Here is a 21,962-nt window from a genome sequence, read left to right as displayed (position 1 = left end):
TGGGCAGGGTTAGGCCTCCCCCAGGCCTTGTTGGGTCTCTCATACCAGAAGCAGGAAAAGCACTTGGGAAAGGCCTTTACCCAGGCCGGGACGAGGGTGCAAGTGGAGGATGTGAAGATGCACGGGCTCATCCGGGTGCACGGAGTGGGCTCTGGCCACCTTGGTGAGGCCAGGAGCCCTGGGCCTCCGTCACAGCTGCGGATCCCAGAGGTGCAGCGTCTCTGAAAGCCCTCTTGGGCACAGCTGAAGTTTGTGAGTGGAAGGACTGTGCCTCAGGTCACAAAAGCTGTACACATATGCACTTGTGGGTATCTGGCTTTTGCATGCATGTGGCCAGCAGCAGATACCTTCCTCCTGATTTCACTGCCTAATGGGGAGGCATGGACTTCCCTGTCCTAGGGCCACATTAGAAAGCATATAGCAGTGAGTGGCCCCCAGCAGTGAGCGGCCCCCAGATCTCTAGCTAAAGTCTCTTGAAGACATTGCAAAAGGGAATTTCGTTCATAATCTTCTGTGGAAGAGTCCTAAACTCCCTCTTTTCCCACCTTTGCCAGCATCTCTCACAGCACAGGGGCTGCCCAAGATCTCCTCTTACTCCCCCGCTGGGCCTCCCTCACCTCCTGGCCCTCAGTCCAGCAGTTTCTATGTCCTTGATGCTTTGGTGCAGTGTGTTTCTTAGAAGGTGTGCATACGTGTGTGTATGTGCAGGGCAGCTGCACATACTCAGAAGCTAAGCTTTTTGGCTGAGTCCCTAAAAAGGGCCTTTGACCTGAGTTGTGGGATGCAGTGTGCTGTGTGCTCACTTGCATCTGATTCTTTGTGACTCCCTGGACTGTAGCCTGCCACTGTCCTCTGTCCATGGGATTTTTCCAGGCAAGAATTCTGGAATGGGTTGCCATTTCCTACTCCAGGGGATCTTTCTGACCCAGGGATGAGCTCCCGCTTACACCCTGTGGGAAGGATCCCGTGTTCATAGAGTCCTTGGCCTTGAGCAGTACCCAGAGGACGGCGTTTACTTGCTGAACTATGACAGCCCTGGCATGTGAACTCTTGTTCTAGGCTGAAGACAGCTCCCTGTGGTTCTCCCCTCCTCTACCCCCACACCGGGAAATTCGGGGACCAGTATCTTGTCTGACACGGCCAGGGCTCACACAGATGGAGCCCAAACCGACACCTGGAGGGAGGCTCGGACCCAGGTCAAGGGGTGTGTGTCGGCTCCTAAGCCCTGGCCCTCAGGGCATGTAGGAGCCGCTGGGTCTCATTCAGATGTGGGGGTGGGGACAGGGGTCTGTGTGGAAACCAGAAGAATGGCTGCCCTTCTCTGAACTCAGCCTCCCTAGAGATGGAAGCAAGGCTAAGGTGTGAGCACTTTACTGGGGAGCTGGCCCCGGGACACAGGAGGGAGGGAGAGAAGCCAGATAACGGTGCTGTGTTCTGACGATCAGCCTTACCGCAGGTCTCTGGAGGCGCTGGGAAGCTTGTGATCTGAGTCTGCCGGGGGTTTTCACCTGGCTCCGTCCGGATGGCTGGTTATGCGCATGCGCACACCCACAGGGGCCAGGGTGGAGCCACAGGGTCTCCCTGCCAGCTCCCAGCCCACCCTCGACACCCGCTGGTGCCCGCAGTGCCACCCCCTGGCTGCTCACTGAAATGCAGGGCGTTGAGTCCCAGCCCAGGCCTGCTGGGTCATGCCCACACTTTCCCTGGGACGTGCTTGTCCCTTTGAAAGTTGAAGCCTCCAGGTGACAAGAGCAGCCCTGCCCTCGGGGCTGCTCTTCCCTCTGGTGCTGCTCTGCCCTGCTGATGGCTGTGAGGCTGTAGGTCAGAGGCTGCAGGTCAGAGGCTGCAGGTCAGAAGTGGTGGCGGGCGGCGCTGGGCCACTTGGGTGCCACCGAGGCAAGGCCCAGATGCGGGTGGCACACAGCGGCCCCAGGGACGTGTTTTCTCATCTATCCCTCATCCCTGCCCAGTGAGGGAGGAGGCCAAGAAACTCTACGGCCCACGTTACAGCCAAGGAAAATGAGGTTCAGAGCGGCTCAGAGGTTTCCCTGCGGTGTGGAGACGTGTCTCCTGACTCCAGCCTGGACTCTCTCACCCGCTCCCAGGACTGAAACCGCAGGAGAGGACTCAGCAGGCGTGTGTGCGAAGGTCACAGGTGAGGGTGCAGGCAGGGAGTGTTAAAGGAATGTAGTTTCTAGGAGGCCGGGGGCTGGGCTGGACCATGATGTAGCAGGTAGCTGGTGTCCGGCTCTGGGCGGCAGCAGGAAATGGAGCCTGGGGGGCCAGGCCAGCCTGCGATCAGGCGGTGGGGCAGCCCAGGAAGGGTGGAAAGAGGAAAAGGGCAACAGTACAGCCACAGGAAGCCCTGTGCTTCCTCGCTTGGCCTACCCGGCCCTCCTGACCTATAGCCAGCCCACTGGACACTGCTGGTGGCAGGTAGCAGAGGGCCCCTCAGGCTCAGCCTTTGCCCAGCCAGACCTCCCTGCCTGCTCCCAGCCCACCCACAGTGCAGCTCTGCCCGTGCAGGGGCACCTGGTACCCTCTGAGGCTTGGCCACAGGGACTCTGGGCCCATTTGCAGGGAGGACCCTCTTCCTCCATAGTGCCCCCAGAGAGCCGGGTAAACCCATGTGTGAGACAGGCAAGTGCTGACACACGGCCGCTCCCTCTGCAATCAGTGCCAGTTCGCTCCCGAGCTGGCAGGAGTGCCCGCTCCCCCCTGCTCCTGGGCCTGCCCTCGTACCCAGTTGCACCTGTGTGGGAGGTAGGAAACTCGCCGGCCTGGCTTCCAAGAACCAGTGAATCACTTTTACCTGCCTGACTGTGAGTTGATTGCATCTATAATTAGAAGGTGCTGGCCTTCCTGTCAGAACAGAGGAAGAGCTGTGAGGAGTCAGAGGAGGCAGTGCAAGTCTGTCTCCCACTCCCCCTACAAGAGCTGCTGCCTTGTCCAGACCAGTACCAGCTGACTTGTGCCAGAGGTGCAGGTTCCTGGGAGCTCCATCATTGTCCTCCCAACCCCAGCCCCGTCTTCCCCCTCCCTCGTTCTGGCCTCTGGAGGCTTCCAGAGAGCTCCACCAGTGTCTGAGTCTGCAGCCTTGAAGCAGGTCTGGCTGTAGGCAGGAGCAGCGGAGGCAGGAGAGAGGCTCTGTGTACTTCTTGTTTTGCCCTTTTCACCTGGAAAGCCTTGAAAAACACCAGTACCCAGGCTGTACCCCCTGCCAGTTAGAATTGTTGCGGTGGAAGCTGGGCAAAGTGGTTTTCTAAATTCTCCAGGTGATTGTTAGGCAGTCACACCCAGAGGCACTGATCTAGGTGAAGCTGCTCTCATCACCTGGAGGCTAAAACTTTCAAGCAGACAAGCACGTCCAGGGAAAGTGCAGGCATGACCCGGCAGGCCTGGGCTGGGACTCAGTGCCCTGCATTTCAGTGATCAGCCAGGTGGTGGCGCTGTGGGTTGGGCCACACCAGGTGCAGCTGCTGCTGCCGGTGTTCAATTGCCAAGTTGTGTTGGCCTCTTGCGGCCCCATGGACTATAGCCTACAAGACTGCTCTGTCCATGGAATTCTCCAGGCAAGAATACTGGAGTGGGTTGCCATTTCCTTATCCAGGGGATCTTCCTGACCCAGGGATCGAACCCGAGTCTCCTGAGTGGCAGGTGGATTCTTTATCACTGAGTTACCAGGAAAGCCCACACTAGGAGCAGCAAAGCTTTATAAAGGAGAGGATCTGAAACTCCAGAGAACAGTGAGTTCTGACTCAGGGGAAGGTGCACTGCTGCCGCCGCCAAGTTCTTGGTGGTGCTGACCCTGCGGCTCCAGCTTTGCATTTGTTGTAGAGCATCCCTGCAGGGTCTGGCTCCCCTGGGACCTGTGTGTCTAGAGTGGCCTGTGTGGGGCGTGGAGTAGGTACATGTGTGGGAGTGTGCTTCTCAGGTGGGAGGTGGTACCGTGTTCCAGTGTGTGGTGCTTTACCCAAGTGAGCACACTCCGTCCTCCCAGCATACCTCTGAAACAGTGTTCCCCGTGCCCGTTTACAGATGAGGTCATTAAGGCTCCAAGAGGTTGAGGGTCCTGATAAAGCCACAAGTGGCTGATCCAGGCACAGACTCAGGCCTGCCTGACCACCTTTGCTGCCATCCTGGCCCTGCTGCAATCTGCCCCACCTTGAACTCTTTTCTGTGACTTCCAACATCTCCATGCCTTCATCATTATCACCTACTGGAGGTTTATCAGACTTGTCAATGGCAGTCTGGAGACCTCATTGTATTCGCTTCCTCGGATTATCTGCCGTGTGACCTAGGACAGTTACTTAGCCTCACTGGCAGCATGCAGAGAGTAGCATTTGCTCACCTGGGGTTACTGTGAGGATCAGTGAGATGATTCAACTCTAGCAATAGTCACTGGTGGCACATACAAAGTACTCAGAATTTTAGCTACTGATATTTCATTTAAAAAAATTTTTATTGGAGTATAGTGGATTTACAAGGTTGTATTAGTTTCTGCTGTACAGCAAAGTGAATCAGTTGTACATACACTTATATCCACTCTTTTTTAAGACTCTTTTCCCATATAGATCATTACTTAGTATTGAGCTGAGTTCTCTTTACTATATAGTACATCCTTATTAGTTATCTATTTTACATATAGTAGTGTGTATATAGGGCTTCCCAGGGAGCACTAGTGATAAAGAACCTGCTTGTCAATACAGGAGATGTAAGAAAGGCTGGGTCGATCCCTGTGTCAGGAAGATCCCCTGGAGGAGGGCATGGCAGCCCACTCCAAGAGTGTACATGTCAGTCCCAACCTCCCAATTTATCCCTCCCTTTCCTCCAACCCCCCTCCCCGCCCCCGCCGGTAACCACAAGTTTGTTTTCTACATCTGTTGTTTTCTTCTTTACCATTTGTACCATTTTTAAAGATTCTGCTAGTATAAGCGATACATAGTATTTGTATGTCTCTGACTTCACTCCTTATGACAATCTCTAGGTCCATCCATGTGGCTGCAAATGGCATTCATTTGTTTTTATGGCTGAATTATATTCCATTGTGTGTACAGGTTCCTGGGAGCTCCATCATTGTCCTCCCAACCCCAGCCCCGTCTTCCCCCTCCCTCGTTCTGGCCTCTGGAGGCTTCCAGAGAGCTCCACCAGTGTCTGAGTCTGCAGCCTTGAAGCAGGTCTGGCTGTAGGCAGGAGCAGCGGAGGCAGGAGAGAGGCTCTGTGTACTTCTTGTTTTGCCCTTTTCACCTGGAAAGCCTTGAAAAACACCAGTGCCCAGGCTGTACCCCCTTCTTTATCTGTACCTCTGTCAATGGACATTTAGGTTACTTTCATGTCTTGGCTATTGTACATAGTGCTGTGAACATTGGGATACATCTGTCTTTTTGAATTACGGTTTTCTCTGAATATATGCCCAGGAGAGGTATTGCTGGATCATATAGTAGATCTGCATCTGTTTTTTTTTTTTAGGGAACCTCCTTACTGTTCTACATAATGGTTACACCAATTTACATTTCCATCAACAGTGTGGGAGGGTTTCCTTTTCTCCACATCCTCTCCAGCACTTTTTTTCTTTTTTCTTCTTTTTTTCCTCCTGTGTCTGTTGGTTTTCCAGCTCCAAACCCAACTTTCTTTTTTGTTTTTTTCCAACCCAACTTTCCTCTGAGTTTGGTGACCAAGCTCTGCCAATTACCATTCTGGACAGCTGGTTTCCTATCAGGTTCTACCAGCAGGGGTCACTGTAGGGAAACTGGCAGCCAGGGGAGCTCTTCGGCACTGTTGGTGATGGTCATTCTGATTGGTGTGAGGTGATAGCTCACTGTAGTTTTGATTTTCATTTCTCTAATAATTAGTGACGTTGAGCATCTTTTCATGTGCTTTTTGGCCATCTATATGTCTTCTTTGGAGAAATGTCTATTTAGATCTTCTGGCCACTTTCCAATTTTGTTATTGAGCTGCGTGAGCTGTTTGTGTGTTTTGGAGATTGATCACTTGTTGGTAGCTTTGTACACAAATATCATCTTCCATTCTGTGGATTGTTTTTCATTTTGTTTATGGTTTCCTTTGCTGTGCAAAAGCTTTTAAGTTTTATTAGGTCCCATTTATTTATTTTTGTTTTTATTTTCATTACTCTAGGAGATGAATCCAAAAAGATTTTGTTGTTATTTATGTGAGAGAGTGTCCTGCCTATGTTTTTCTCAAAGAGTTTTATAGTATCTGGTCTTACATTTAGGTCTTTAATCTATTTTGAGTTTATTTTTGTGTTTCATGTTAGAGAGTGTTCTAATTTCAGTCTTTTACACGCAGTCATCTAGTTTTCCCAGCACTACTTACTGAAGAGACTGTCTTTTCTTCTTTGTATATGCTTGCCTCCTTTGTCATAAAGTAGTTGACCATAGGTACGTGGGTTTATCTCTGGACTGTCTATCCTGTTCCATTGATTTATATTTCTGTTTCTGTGCCAGTACCATACTGTTTTGATTAATGTAGCTTTGTAATATAGTCTGAAGTCAGGGAGCCTAATTCCTCCAGCTCTATTTTTCTTTTTCAAGATTGCTTTAGCTATTTGGGGTCGTTTGTGTTTCAACTGAACTGAACTGTGTTTCCTTACAAATTGTAATGTTTTTGTTCTAATTCTGTGAAAAATTCCATTGGTAATTTGATAGGGATTGCATTGAATCTGTGGATTGCTTTGGGTACTAGTCTCATTTTCACAATATTTATCTTACAATCCAAGAACATGGATATCTCTCCATCTGTTTGTATCATCTTTGACTTCTTTCATCAGCATCTTACAGTTTTCTGAGTACAGGTCTTTTGCCCCCTTAGTTAGGTTTATTCCTAGACATTTTATTCTTTTGGATGCAATGGTAAATGGGATTGTTTTCTTAATTTCTCTTTCTGATCTTTCATTGTTGCTATATAGGAATGCAAGATATTTCTGTGTATTAATTTTGTATCCTGCAACTTTACCAAATTCATTGATGAACTCTAGTAGTTTTCTGGTAATGTCTTTAGAATTTTCTATGTAGAGTATCATGCCATCTGCAAACATTGACAGTTTTACTTCTTTTCCAATTGGTTTCCTTTTATTATTATTATTTTCTGATTGCCTTGACTAGAACTTAAAAAACTGTGTTGAATAAAAGTGCTGAGAGTGGGCATCCTTTTCTTGTTCCTGATCTTAGAGGAAATGCTTTCAGATTTTCACGGTTGAGAATGATGTTAGCTGTGGCTTGATGTATATGATCTTTTTTATGTTGAGGAAGTTTCCCTCTGTGCCCAGTTTCTGGAGTTTTTGTCATAAATGGGTGTTGAATTTTGTCAAAACCTTTTTCTGCATCTGTTGAGATCATCATATGGTTTTTATTCTTCAGTTTTGTTAATTGTGTTATCACATTGATTTATTTGCATATGTTGAAGAATCCTTGCATCCCTGGGATAAATCCCACTTGATCATGGTGTATGGTCCTTTTAATGTGTGGTTGGATTTGGTTTGGTAGTATTTTGTTGAGGATTTTTGTGTCTATGTTCATCAGTGATACTGGCCTGTAATTTTCTTTTTTTGTGGTGTCTTTGTTTTTGGTATCAAGGTGATGTTGGCCTTATAGAGTGAGCTTGGGAATGTTATAGCCTCTGGTATTTTGGGGAAGAGTTTCAGAAAGATAGCTTTTATCTCTTCTCTAAATATTTTATAGAATTCTCCTGTGAAGCCATCTTGTCCTGGACTTTTGCTTGAAAGTTTTTTAATTACTTTCAATTTTAGTACTTGTGATTGATCTGTACATAATTTCCATTTATCCCTGATTCAGTATTTGATGGTTGTACCTTTCTGAGAATTTATACATTTCTTCTAGATTTTTCTTTTAATTGGTATATAGTTGTTTGTAGTTGTCTCTTATGACCTCTTTGTATTTCTTTGGTGTCCACTGTAACTTCTCTTTTTTCATATCTTATTTTATTGATTTCAGCCCTTTCTCTTTCTTTCTTGATGAATTTGGCTAAAGGGTTATTAGTGTTTATGTTTTCACAGAACCAGTTTTTTTTTTTTTTAACTTCATTGATCCTTTCAATTGCTTTCTTCATCTCTGTTTTATTTATTTCTGCTCTGATCTTTATGATTTCTTTCCTTCTACTAACTTTGGGTTTTGTTTTTTTCTCTCTTATTGCTTTAGGTGTGAGGTTAGGTGGTTTATTTGAGATTTTTCTTGTTTTGTGAGGTAAGATTGTGTCACTGTAAACTTCCCTCTTAGAACTGCATACATTTTTGGATCATCATGTTTTTGTTGTCATATGTTTCTTGGTGTTTTTGGTTTCCTCTTTGATTTTTTCAATGATCCATTGGTTGTTTAGTAACATGTTGTTTAGCCTCAACATATTTGTGTGTTTTTACTATTTTTTTTCCTGCAATTTATTTCTAATCTCATAGTTTTGTGGTCGGAAAAGATGCGTGATATTATTTCAGTTTTCTTAAATTTAGCTAGGCTTGATACGTGGCCCAAGATGTGATCTATCCTGGAGAATATTCCATGTGCACTTGAGGAGAAAGTGTATTCTGCTTCTTTCAGATGGAATGCCCTATAAATTTCAATTAAGTCCATCTTGTCTAATGTGTCATTTAAAACTTCTTTCCTTACTGATTTTATGTCTTGATGATCTGTCCATTGGTGTAAGTGGGATGTTAAAGCCCCCCATAATTGTTGTGTTACTGTTGATTTCCTCTTTTGTGGCTGTTAGCATTTAACTTATATATTGAAGTGCTACTATGTTGGATACATATATATTTACAAATTGTTATATCTTTTTCTTTGATTGATCTCTTGATCATTATGTAGTGTCCTTCTTTGTCTCTTGTAATAGTCTGTTTATTTATTTATTTTTGGCAGTGCTGTCTTCATTGCTCTGCAGGGTTTTCTCTAGTTGTGGCGAGTGGGGGCTACTCTGTAGACGCAGTGCAAGGGCTTCTCATTGCAGTGGCTTCTCTCTTTGTTGAGCATGGCCTCTAGGGCATGAAGGCTTTGATAGTTGTGTCACGTGGGCTCAGTAGTTGTGGTTCCCGGGCTCCAGAGCACAGACTGAGTGGTTGTGGCACATGGACTTAGTTGCTCTGCGGCATTTGGGATCTTTCTGGCCCAGGTATCAAACCCACATCTCCTGCATTGGCAGGTGGATTCTTTACCACTGAATCATCAGGGAAGCCCCTAATAGTCTTTTAATTAAAGTCTACCTTGTCTGATATGAGTATTGCCACTCCAGTATTCTTTTGATTTCACTTTGCGTGGAATATCTTCTTCCAGTCCCTCACTTTCTGTCTGCATGTGTCCCTAGATCTGAAGTGGGTCTCTTGTAGACAGCATGTATAGTGGTCTTGTGTTTGTATCCATTCAGCCAATCTGTGTCTTTTGGTTGGAACATTTAATCCATTTATATTTAAGGTAATTATTGATATGTATGATTTCTTAATTGTTTTGGATTTGTTTTTTTTAAGTCTTTTTTTTCTTCCCTTCCTCTTTTGTTCTCTTCTCTTGTGATTCGGTGACTACTTTTAGTGTTGTGTTTGGGTTGCTTTTTCTTTTTTATGTGTATATCTATAGTAGTTTTTTTGGTTTGCATTTCCCACTGAGAGAAGTTCCTTTAGCATTTATTGTGAAGCTGTTTGATAGCACTGAATTCTCTTATATTTTGCTTGTCTGTAAAGCTTTTGATTTTTCTGTTGAATCCGAATGAGAGCCTTGCTGGGTACAGTATTCTTGGTTGTAGGTTTTCCCCTTTCATCACTTTAAATATATTGTGTATATAGGCCCTTTTGGCCTGCAGAGTTTCTGCTAAAAAACCAGCTGATAACCTTATGGGGATTCCCTTGTATGTTATCTGTTGCTTTTCCTTTTTTGCTTTTAATATTTTTTCTTTGTATTTAATTTTTGTCAGTTTCATTACTGTGTGTTTCTGCATGTTCCTCCTTGGTTTTATCCTGTATGGGACTCTCTACACTTCCTGGACTTGGGTGACTGTTTCCTTTCCCATGTTAGTGAAGTTTTTGTAATCTCTTGAAATATTTTCTCAGGCCCTTTATCTTTGTCTTCTTCTTCTGGGATCCATCGAATGTAAATGTTGGTGTGTTTAATGTTGTCCCAGAGGTCTCTGAGACTGTCCTCAGTTCTTTTCATTCCTTTTTCTTATGCTCCATGGAAGTTATTTCTACCACTCTTGACTTTCAGCTAACTTATTCATTATTCTGCTTCTGATTCTGCTATTGATTCCTTTTTATGTATTTTTCATTTCAGTTATTGTGTTGTTTATCTGGCTTTGTTGTTGTTCTTTAAATCTTCTCTTTGTTAAACATTTCTTATATTTTCTCAGTCTGTGCTTCCATTCTTTTTTTTTTTTTTTTTTGAGATTTTACATCATTTTTACTGTCATTTCTCTGAATTCTTTTCCAGATAGTTTGCCTATTTCCTCTTCATTTAGTAGTCCTCATGGGGTTTTCTGTCTTACTCCTTCATCTGCACCGTATTTCTTTGTCATCTCATTTTGTCTTAACTTTCTGTTTGTGGTCCCCTTTCTGCAGGCTGCGAGATAGTAGTTCCTCTTGCTTCTAGTGTCTGCCCCCTGGTGGATGAGGTTGGTACTAGGGCTTGTCCAGGTTTCCCGGCGGCAGACTGGTGCCTTCCCGCTTGGAGCTGGGTCTTGTCCCTCTGATGGGCAGGGCTGTGTCAAGCGGTGTGTTCTGAGGTGGCTGTGAGCTCAGTATGACCTCAGGCAGCCTGTCTGCTGATGGGTGGAGTTGTGCTCCTGTCTTGCTGGTTGTTCGGCCTGAGGCGTTCCAGGACTGAAGCCTGCAGGCAGTTGGTGCAGTCAGGTCAGCTGACCTTTGCCTCTCCAGGAGAGTGTCCAAGATCCCTAAGTATGTCTTGCCCAGGTTCTTGTGGAGGTACTGCTTTGGTCTTGGTGTACATAAGACCTTGTATGTGGCCTCCAAGAATGGAGTCTTTCCTCCAGCTCCGTGGGCTCTTGTATTCAAGCCCTGCTGACCTTCAGGGCTCAGAGCTCTGGGGGTCTTCCCAGTTCCAGACCCTCAGACTCTCTTGGTGGGATGTTTTTAGGAAGGATCATCCCGATGGGGGGGTTTAATACTTTTGGTGTGAGGGCTCCTTTTAGTTTGGATGTCTGCCACCTCTTTCCTCGTGTATGCTGGCTGTTACCTGCTTGATGAGACATGTGACTGATGTGGTGGTGACCAGACCCTGCCCTGGTCTGTGGTGTTCAGCAGGGCCTTCCCTTGCTGTGGGTGTCACTGCCCTATGAGGGGCAGGGTCTCCTCCCCACTTGTTGCTGTAGAAGCCCCCGGATCTGCTGTTGATCTGTTTCTTAGCTGTGTTTCTGATCTTTTGTGTGAAGTAGGGAGGGTTGGAACACTCCCACTGGGAGAGAAGTCACTGAATATTGATTCTCTGGAGCAGTTCACCCATGAGCATGCTCTGTTGTATCCCCTCTCACCTGTGACGTGAGCTCACATTACACTGTAGTTGGTATTCCTCTCATGTGTGTGTGTGTGTGTGTGTGTGCTTAGTCGTTTCAGTCGTGTCTGACTCTTTGTGACCCCATAGTCTGTAGCCCACCAGACTCCTCTGCCCATGGGATTCTCCAGGCAAGAATACTGGAGTGGGTTGCCATGCTCTCCTCCAGGGCATCTTCCTGACTCAGGCATCAAACTTGAGTCTTTCATGTCTGCCTGCATTAGCAGGCGGGTTCTTTACCACTGAGCCACCAGGGAAGCCCCTACTCCTCTTGGCCCCACTTAACCCTGTGTGTGCCGGCAGTTGGCCCTGGTGTCCCTCAGGCGTTGTTTTCATCAGATCCCCCCAGGGCCCGAGGCTGTGGTGTCATGCAGTTAGACCTGCTGTGGGGACAGCTCAGACTCTGGCCTGGCCCAGCCCCCGGGTGTGTAGCCCACGAGTCCACAGGTGCTGAAGGTGGACTCATCTCCACCGCGGGAGCACTGCTTGTCCATTCAAATGTTCCGCAGGCACTGAGTTTGCAAAGCAGGTTGTGGGGATGTAAATCTGTGGTTCGCATGAGGAGAGATTTCAGCTCTTTCTCCCTTGCACAGCCCTCGGGGCTCAGTGATGATTTTAGCCCCACCTCTGCGTGTGGACCCCCCGCTGGCATCTGCTCCCAAGGCTGCCCCAGATGGCATCCCAAGGATGCCCTCACCCATCCAGGCAGGAGGGGATGGACGGAATGACCAATATGGGGGCATGTGCCCAGTCCAGCAGTAGCAGGAGCCCCTCCTAATAGCTACTGTACTCCTGATTGCAATTGCTCGTGCTGTGAGTTCCCTCCTGAGACAGGAGCCCAGATTTCCTGGTGCTCTGCTCTGAGTGGCTCCTGTCTGAGAAGAGGTCCAGTCAGGGGCGATGGACACACAGGTGTGGCTCTTGCTGGAACTGAGAGGAGGGCCTCGCATGTAGGATCAGGAGGGACCGCAGAGTGGACTGGGATAGCCAGCAGAGATGCCAGGCAGAGGTCTCAACAGGGTTGGTCCTGCCATCATCCCCATTTGACAGCTGAGGAAATCAAGGCTGGTTAGATTCATCTAGGAGCAAGGACCTGGCCTGTTGCAGAGCTGGGATTCAAACCCAGGGGTGATCTAAACTCCTATCTTGGAAGACCCACTCAGGGAACCTGTCTTCTTTCACTTGGCACTGAGCCTGGAGACCCTCCCCAAGGTGCTCATGACCAGGCAGGGATGGGTTCTACTAGGGACTGGGCGGGGGCTAGTAAGGAAGGGGCTCTGGGGGGCGGTCCCCAGGATCCACAGGGCTCAGTGAACATAGGAGGGGGAGGAGGCTTGTGGTCAGGGAGATCTGGCCCCAGGCTGGGTTCTAGGGTAGGGGAGAGGCTGGGGGTGGTCCCGCACAGCCCCTGTGGGCTCTCCCAATTCCCTGAAAGGTTTTGGGCCTCTACCTCGAAGCCCATCTCACAGGTGACCTGCTGGATGGTGGCCATGCTTCCGTCTGCAGACCCAGCACCTGTTTATTGTGCCTTTATGCATGCATGGTAAGTTGCTTCAGTTGTGTCCAACTCTTTACAACCCCATGGACTGTAGTCTGCCAGGCTCCTCTGTCCATGGGATTCTCCAGGCAAGAATACTGGAGTGGGTTACCATGTCCTCCTCCAGGGGATCTTCCCCACCCAGGGATGGAACCCAAGTCTCTTACATCTCCCGCATTGGCAGGCGGGTTCTTTACCACTAGCACCACCCGGGAAGCCTATTTTGCCTTTATAAAAAGTGCTGATTTCAAAACTCAGCTTCTTTGCACTAAAAAAGAAAAGTTATTTAAAAGATGACAAGATAGATGTGCCATTTAGAAACGTTACAGATAGTTTACAAATGTGCAGAATGGAAAGCAAGTCCCCTCCCTCCTCTGCTCCCTTGCAGTAATCTCTGTGACGAGCATGGCCAGGCGTGGCTGGATGTCCTCTGTGCATTTATGTACGTGTCACGGTCACGTCTGCTGATGTCACTTAATGACTGACATGGGGTCTTGTGCACCTGGTGAGTCCAGTGATGGGGTCACCACCCCAAGCTGGAGGGATGGGCCTCACCCGGCCGCTCGTTCCCATGGCCTCCTGGGCTGTGTGTAGGCAGGTGTTGGGACACAGTCTCTGGGGGAACAGAGACCCTCACACAGGTGGGGAGCCTTGGGGTAGGAGCAGCATGATGAGTCCAGGACACATGGATGGGGGCCCCACCCCTGGGTAGGTGACTCTACCCTGAGCATCTGCCCCTCACCTGTCAAGGGAGACAGTGAGTGCCAAGGCTCCCAGGGAGTGGTGGGCTGGTGGCCGGAGTAGAACTCACCCTGTGGCCTCCTGCTGGACTTGTCCATCCCCTTATGGGTGGCAGAGCTGAGGGGCTGAGTCCCCAGGCTGGCTTCCCACTGGCTCCTGACCTCCCAGCCCCAGGGCAGGTGTCCCTGCAGGTTGCCTTGCCCTGTGGGGGATTGGGTGGGGACTGTGCGAGTTAGCTGGAGGTATCAGTGTGCTCCCTCCATAGCACCTCCCGACCAGAGCAGCCTACTCCCTCCACAGGTGAGGGGCCAGGGGCTCTGAAAACACCATCTCTGATGACCGAGAAGCTTGGGGTCAGGATGTCCAGCTGACCATGGTTACCAGTATCAGGTCACCTTTTGAACCCAGAACTGTGTGATCGTGGGAAGTCACCCCACAGCGATGGCCCCTTAGCTGAACTCTGGGGTCCAGGTCTCCTCCAGAGCTAGTGACGGCAGCAGAACAGCCACCAGGGCGTCCACTGTTTCCTCCTCCAAATGATTCCTGAGTGTGGCTACAGGCTGGGCTCCAGCCAGACAGGAAGATGTTAAGGTGGATGATCAGGCACTTCTCGCCTTGTGGGTCAGCAGTCCAGGGATTAACCCAGGGGAGCGTGCTAGAGGTGGTGGCACCTAGGCTGGACTTGGAAATCCTAGGGTTTCCTCAGTTGAGTTCCTTCTTGTGGGGCCTCTGATTCATTATCTGAAAGATGAAGAGTTCTTCCGAGTCAGTGATTCTTTGACTTGAGCGGCAAAGAAGACCCAACCCAAATTTCTGACCCAGTGGGGTCTGGGAACGTTCTTTTTTTTTTTTTTGGGGAACGTTCATTTTACATGGGTTGCAGGGAATGTTCTGTGAGTCTGAACCCGTGGAGCAAGGACAGCACGGAGCCTGGGGGGCAGACATTGCAGTCCTGGCCTTGGCCCCGGGGACTTCCCTTGAGCACTTGCCCTCATCTCAAAGGATGTTCTGAGAATTCTAAGGTGACCTCCAGGTGTTTGGCAGGGAAGCCAGTATCATTTGACCTGGGGTCCCTTTCACCCTGGCATGAGGCTCAGCCTATGTCTTGTGGGGTGGGAGCGAGCTCTGCTGGTAAAGCCCTTGGAGGGACCCCTTGTGGCAGCAAAGTAATTGTGGCTGCTGTTTGCTCTGCATGGTGGGGAAACTGAGGCCCGAAGGGCTCCAGGGCTGGCCCTGGTCCCAGTGAGACAGCAGACCAGGTCCAGTTGCAGGCATCATCCCTGGCAGGTTGGCCCTGGGGGCTCTTTCTGCTTCCCAGGGCTTGGAGAGGTCAGTGTGGCCACCTGGGGAGCTGGGCGTGGGGTGGTAGCCCCTGCCTGTTGGTGACCCGAGAGGGTGAGACCTGGCTATGGTCCCCACAGAGGCAGGAAAGGCCAGCTCCTCCACCCCTGCTTTAGTCTCCCTGTCCTGCCTGGGGGGACTAGCCCAGCGGGTGGGTAGGCCCCCCACTCCCCGTCCAGGGAGTAGGAGGGGAAGTGCCCCCATGAGCGCTGGCTCCCGAGCCTCGGGCTGGCAGGTGTGTACCTGCTGACACTGCAGAATCAGCTGCCTGGGCAAAGAGGACGCGGAGGCACAGAGGGCTGCGGACTGTCCCAGGCTGCAGGAGAGCCTCCAGCAGAGCCTGGCTGCCGTGCGAGGGGGGACCCTCAGCCCATCACACTGAACTCCAGACTGCTGCCCAACACCCGCGTCTAACAGGCATTTGAGATCCAGCGAGTCTAAAGCAAGTTCCAGGTCTTTCCCCAGACCGTGCCCTCAGAGCCCTCCCCCAAGCCAGTCAGTGGCTCAGGTCAAATACCATCCATCCCAGTGTCCAGAGCTGACCCTTCCCCACTCCTCTGTCACCTGATCTGAGCCATCTCTTCCAGGGTTTTGTTATGGCAAAGCCCAGACCAGTTGGTTTTCAGATCTCTCCCTTGCTGGTCCCCACATGGCGGCCACAGTGACCCCCCCCGAGTCACGTCACTCCTGTGCCCGGAGCGCCCACGCCTCCTGGGTCACTCACTGGCTGCACCCTGGGCAGCCAGTGTGCATGGTCAGGCTGGTCACTCCCCAGACTCCTCTCTGCTGATGCCCTCCCCAACCCTGGCCTCAGGACCTTGGCACCCGCTGTGCCTTGTACCTGGAACATCCCTCTTTTATGCTGGAAGCCGCACAGCTCACGCTCAGTCGGCCTCAGGGCCGCCTCCCTGCAGCTGCTGTGGCCACCCTTACACACTTGGTGTTCCCCTGGTGCTGTTTTTACTTCTTCCCCGTGGTTTGTCTTTTCTGCTGGGACAGAACCCCAGGAGGTAGAGCGCTCTGTGTCCAGGTTGCTGGAATGAGGCCTGGTATGCACAGAGCAGATGCTGAGGAAATGTTTATCAGACACCTTGATCGGTGGCTTCAGGGCCACTGAGGAGCCTGTCCTCTGCCTGTGCTGACATCTGATGACCCCCTCCCGGCCCTGCTGGGGCTCAGGCCCTCCTGGTGGCCGGCCGGGGAGGAGGGCTAGGCGGAGGAGCCTTTGATGTCTGACCGCCCCATTCCTTCCTCCCAGGAAACTATGCCCCAGACGTCCGTGGTCTTCTCCAGCATCCTCGGGCCCAGCTGTAGTGGACAGGGACAGCCCGGCATGGGGGAGCGAGGCGGTGGGGCCGGTGGCTCTGGGGACCTCATCTTCCAAGATGGACGTCTCATCTCAGGGTCCCTGGAGGCCCTGATGGAGCACCTGGTCCCCACAGTGGACTATTACCCTGACGTGAGTCCTGGTGACCGACAAGGACAGCCAGGGAGGGAGGCCGGGCTGGGGAGGGAGGCCGGGTCAGAGTGGACGGAGCAGTGGGGGAGGTGCAGGGTGGCCGGGAGCCCTGCCCTCCCCTCCCGTGCTCTCCCGCCCCTCCCATCTCTGCCTCTGCTGCCCCAGGCAAGTAGGAGGTGGCCCTGGGGGAGAAGAGGAGGCTAAGGGGCAGGCTGGTGCCTCAGGGTTCCGGGGAGGGTCCACCCAGCATGGGGCCTGTCTCCTAGCTGGGAAGTTGACTTTGTTCCTGAGCTGCCGTGCTTCAGAATGACTTCCACTCCCGCCACCTACAGACCCTGTGGCACCTGCCTTTGCGGGCAGGGCGGCCCCAGTCCTCCCCATCACTCCAGATGACGTTGGCACGCTCTTGGAAGCGTGAGAAAGTGTCCCCTGTCATGTGTGGCTTCCCTTCTGCTGCCAATAGTGACGACTCATGGTGGAGTAGGCTTGCTCCTGGCTCCCTCTCCAGGCGCCCCACCATCCTGGAGGCCGCGTCACACATGAGGCTGCGAGGGAGGGTGGGGAGCAGCCACCCCCTCCGCCCTCCAGCTGGGCTTCCCGGGTTCCTGGCCCACCCTCACCTGTCAGGCTGCCTCCCTCCCTCCCGGAGTTCTATCCACTCCTCCGTCTGTCCATCCATCTACCCCATCCATCCTCTCAGGGCCCGGCCGGGGCTGCTATTGGGGGTTCAGGCATGGGAGCCGAGGTTCTGGGCAGCAGAGCTGGGAAGAGGGGACCCCAGGCCCTGAAGAAGCCTGGAGCAGGGCTGCAGCCCCCAGGGGCAGGGACCTCCAAGCCCAGTGCTGGTCTGTGCCAGTGGCCTTGTGCCCACGCCGGAGGAGGAGTCTCCCCTCTCAGCCCTTCCCAGAGGAACCTCTTCAGCCAGCTCCTCCTGTGTTGTCCCCAAAACACTGTGCCCCAGGGCCTCAGCCTGAGCCCCAGGGGAGAGCAAATGGCGGGTGGTGGCAGAATGGGGTCCCTCTGGTGAGCACCTGGGCTCCCTGCCTTCTCCTCACTGCCCCTGCCCTGCAGACCCCTCGGAGGCACCAGCTCCTGTTCTGGGCTCTCCTCTGCCCTCAGCTAAGAGCTCCCAGATGTGGCCGCCGGGCTCCTTTCTTCATATTAAAAGCCTTCTGCTTCAAAGGGGTCCTTGAGGGTCTCACACTGACCAGCTGGGACCCCGGTGTCTTCGTGCTGCACAGCCTGGGGACAGGAAGTGGGCAGTTTGGAGGTGTCGGGAGTGGAGGTGGTGGGGGCAGGGGGAGGGTGGTGGTGGAGGATCCCCTGCTACTCCAGGGAAACCCGCCTCTCCCGGTGGCCTCTGAAGGCTGTGTGGGGGCCTTGGGGGCCTGAGCGTGGAGCCCGGTTCCAGGAGCTGCACCCAGCACACACGGCCTGACTGGCATTAGGCTGGAGCAAGGGAGACCTGCTTCTTTGGGCCTAGAGTTGGGGCAGAGGCTCCCGGGCCCCCCAGCCTGCAGCAACCAGGTGGGGGTGGATTACTGTCTGATTGCTAGAGTCCCCGGGAGAGTCCCAAGCAGCCTCCCCACCCCCAAGTCTGCCTTGTCTGCAGGCAGGGGTCTGGCAGAGCCCACATCAGGCAAAAGCTTCTGAGAGCCCTGGGCCCTGGGCCCTGCCATCTCTCAGACCACAAGCACCCCTCAGTCTGCACCACAGCCCAGTGACAAGGACACGTGGATGTGGGACTGGGGGGCCCGGGCGTGGCAGGCGAGGGCGAGGCCCACAGCTGAGTGGCGACCAGGGGCTTGCAGCAGTTTCTGATGTGGGATCCTGGGGCCAAGGAGAGCCTGCCGTGCCTCACAGATAAGACCCCCACTGACCCCCCACCACCCAGGCCCTGCCCCACTGGCCACTGAACATCTGCCACCGAGCAAGCTTGGCGCCTGGCCCAGAGAGCACTGTGGCCTGGGCAGCAGGCCCACCCAGGCCTGGGGGGTCCCCCCGACATGCACGTTTGGGTTTAGTTCCCAGCGTGGGGTCGGGTAGTGGGTAGGGGAGCCTCCCAGCAGAATAAGAGCACTGGGAGCTGAGCTCGTCAGGGGAGGTGGCGGAGAGCTGCTGCCAAGTGGGGTTTCGTCTGTGCCGTGCCTGGTGGGCAGGGCTGGGGAGCAGTGAGGAGGGAGGAGGAAGGGCACTCAAGGTGGGCTGAGCTGTGCAGGTGGTGCTGGGTCTGGGGGGCGGCTGGGTCAGGTGGAAGGGCCGGCCGCGCCACCCCTGGGGACCACGCCAGGCCTGACTCCCTTGTCACTCTCTCCATCTCTGTCTTCAGAGGACGTACATCTTCACGTTTCTCCTGAGCTCCCGGGTCTTCATCCCCCCTCATGACTTGCTGGCGCGTGTGGGGCAGCTCTGCATGGAGCAGAGGCAACAGCTGGAGGCTGGGTCTGAGAAGGTAAAGTGAGCTCCTGACTGTGCCCATTTCGCTCGCGTTTGGGCAAGAAGCGGGCTCAGGACAGGACCTGGCTGAGCTGGCCAGGGACCCTTCCTCTTGGGGGCAGCTCTGTCTGTCTGGCCTCCTGGCATTGCTGGAGCTGGGTTCCCTGGGGGTCTGCAGGGGCACACGTGGAGCACACTCCCAGGGTGCTGGAGGGATTGCTGCTGGCGAGTGCCTGCACCCCTCCTGGTGGAGGACCACAGTGGACGGCTCTCCTGCTCCATGCCAGGACCCCCAGAGGGAGAGAGCTCCAGCTCCAGCTGGTGGAGAAGGCTGGTCACCTTCTGGTCACTGCCCCCTCTAAGGAGGGCAGGGGGGCGGCACCCTCAGGCTGAAGTTTGCAGTGACTCAAATAGGGTTGTCTCACTGTCATGTCTTCTGATTGAGTCAGGCGTTGGGTGGTCAGGATGGTTAAGAAATCACAGTTTATCCCTGAGGCCCTGGGGCAGGGGCTGGGGTGTGGATTTCAGAAACCCAGGGTCTGGTACGGAAGCAAGGGTGGTAGGCAGGCTGGCAAAAAGCTGGCCTGTTCCCAATGACCTGTCCCTCCACCTGGCTGGGCCTCCTGCCACTGGAGGTTTGCAGTGAAGGCCCATGAAGAGCTCTTCCGAGTCTGCCCTCGGGGTTCTGTCTTGGGGTTGCTGGGCTGAGAGGGTAATTGGCACTGCCTGCAGCCTGGGGACCAGGAAGGGCTCCTGAAGGTGTGGGTGGAAAACAGCCAGAACAGGGTGAGTGGGAGATGGAATCTGAGGTTGAGGGTCAGCGAGCAGTCCCGTCGAGGCCTGAGAGGAGCCTGGGGTGAGCCCGCCAGCCTTGTCTGGGGTGATGTGCAGGGCAGGGCCTCTGAGGAGGGAATGCAGGCCTCTTGTTCCTGCTGAGTGTGGGTGCAGTGGGCACCTGGGGGTTGTCAGCAGGGCCTCCTGAGGTGCTGTGACTCAGTGCTGTGAGTGGCTGGGGGAGGGGGCTCTGAAGGGCATGGGAGCCATCACCAGGGCATGGGCAGGGGGTGAGGGTGGAATCAGTGGGCTAAATAAGGCAGGTGTGGGTGGATGGGGCAGGCAGGTGTAGGGGTGGGCAGTGGGATCATGAGGGGGCCGTGCCCCGAGGGCAGTCGAGGCCAGGATGGTCCAGGTAGGCAGAGGGAGCCGGTCAGGGGCAGGCAGGAGCCAAGGTGGGCCCAGGAAGCGTTTGGTGAACCTGAGCGGGGCTGGGCACCAAGCATCCTGTACCCCCTTGAGCTGTGTATGCATGTGGACCTGGGGAGAGGACGCCTGGGGTGTCTGCAGTCCTTCCTGGCACTTGCCAACCTGCTTTTCACGGAGAGAAGGCAGTTTCTTGCTTAACATTCATGATTTTGCTTGGTTTTCATCATTTTTTTAAAATTATTTTTTATTTTTGGCTGTGCTGGATTTTCATTGCTGTGAGGGTTTTTTTCCTAGTTACGGCGAGTGGGGGCTACTCTGTATGTAGCGTGCAGGCTTCTCATTGTGGTGGCTTCTCCTGTGGTGGAGCATGGGCTCTAGGGTGTGTGGGCTCAGTAGTTGTGGCTTCCGGGCCCTGGAGAACAGGCCCAGTAGTTGTGCAGGGGCTTAGCTGCTCCGTGGCAGGTGGGATCTTCCTGGATCAGGGATCGAACCTGTGTCTTCTCCACTAGTAGGTCAATTGTTTACCACTGAGCCATCAGGGAGGCCCTTCATCATGTTTTTTATGGGTTAACTTTTAATTACAGCAAATGAAACTAGTTTTCTATGTCATGGTGGTCTTTTGAAAATGAATGTAAGAGAGCTGGCATCAGGGGAATGGAAAGTGAAGCAGGAAAAGACGGTACCGCAGGTGGACGAAGGCAGCAGGGGTCTGTCCCTACCTGGTAGCGCTCAGCCCAGTGTCAGGGCAGGGGACGCAGGTCCTGTGGGGATGGGTGAGAGGAGCCATAGACCTCACTATACCTGCCCTGACCCAGGCCAAGCTGAAGTCCTTCTCAGCCAAGATCGTGCAGCTGCTTAAGGAGTGGACGGAGGCCTTCCCCTTTGACTTCCAGGACGAGAAGGCCATGGCTGAGTTGAAGGCCATCACCCATCGGGTCACCCAGTGTGATGAGGTGAGGTCCCTCTCAGACCCTGGCAGGGTGCCTTGTCTGGGGGAGCTCTCTACATGGTCTCCTTGGCAGTCATTCTCCTGAAGAGGGTGCTGGGCAGCCCCATTTGCCTCTCACCCCCATGAAGGCAGCTCAGCTGGCCGGCAACACACAGACCTGCCCTCAGCATCCTCTGCACATGGAATACCCTGTGGCTAGAGTGGGAATGGTCCCAGGCCCCCTCCTCCTGCCCTGTGGGTGGGTGCCTAGTGAGAGGTATGTCCCCGGAGGTGAGCTGGGTACCTCCAGCAGGTCCCTCCATCCCACAGCAGCGCCTTCTCCGCCCCCGCCCCTCAGGAGAACAGCACTGTGAAGAAGGCTATCTCCCAGATGACGCAGAGCCTGCTGCTGTCCCTGGCTGCCCGGAGCCAGCTTCAGGAGCTGCGGGAGAAGCTCCGCTCACCAGCTATGGACAAAGGGCCCGTCCTCAAGGCCAAGCCTCCAGCTGCTCAGAAGGACATCCTGGGCGTGTGCTGCGACCCCCTGGTGCTGGCCCAGCAGCTGACACATATCGAGCTGGTTAGTGTGGTGGACAACCTTCGAGGGTGGGGCTGGGGGGCATTCAGATGCTCATCTTCTCACCACCCCCCACAGGGTGCGGCAGGGTCTCCCCTGCTGGTCAGACTGGGGTGTCGGGGGAAGCCTGCATGGCAGCTTTGACCACTGCCTCTGGCAGGCGTGTGTACACTTGAGCAGCAGGTTCCCCGGATCTTGGCAGCCCTGTGCTCATGGCCGGGGCT

At 53.0% G+C, this 21,962-nt stretch overlaps 1 protein-coding gene across 5 annotated transcripts in view; it reads left to right on the top strand.

Annotated features, from left to right (window-relative positions):
* Positions 1-21,962, top strand: part of RASGEF1A (RasGEF domain family member 1A) — a 92,015-nt gene that overhangs the window by 64,603 nt on the left and 5,450 nt on the right. For 4 of the 5 annotated variants that reach the window (XM_043926786.1, XM_043926787.1, XM_043926785.1 and 1 more), the window contains exons 2-5: positions 16,394-16,594; positions 18,924-19,046; positions 21,049-21,186; positions 21,520-21,741. In XM_043926786.1, the coding sequence (XP_043782721.1) occupies positions 16,400-16,594; positions 18,924-19,046; positions 21,049-21,186; positions 21,520-21,741 (678 nt within the window). In that variant the 5' untranslated portion in view covers positions 16,394-16,399. The remainder of the gene's footprint in view (positions 1-16,393; positions 16,595-18,923; positions 19,047-21,048; positions 21,187-21,519; positions 21,742-21,962) is intronic. The other variant, XM_043926789.1, reaches the window with a different exon arrangement.

This window comes from Cervus elaphus, chromosome 15 (assembly GCF_910594005.1).
Source record: "Cervus elaphus chromosome 15, mCerEla1.1, whole genome shotgun sequence".
NCBI lineage: Eukaryota > Metazoa > Chordata > Mammalia > Artiodactyla > Cervidae > Cervus > Cervus elaphus.
Note: the sequence above shows the minus strand (reverse complement) of the source record. Positions and strands in the feature narration are given on the sequence as shown.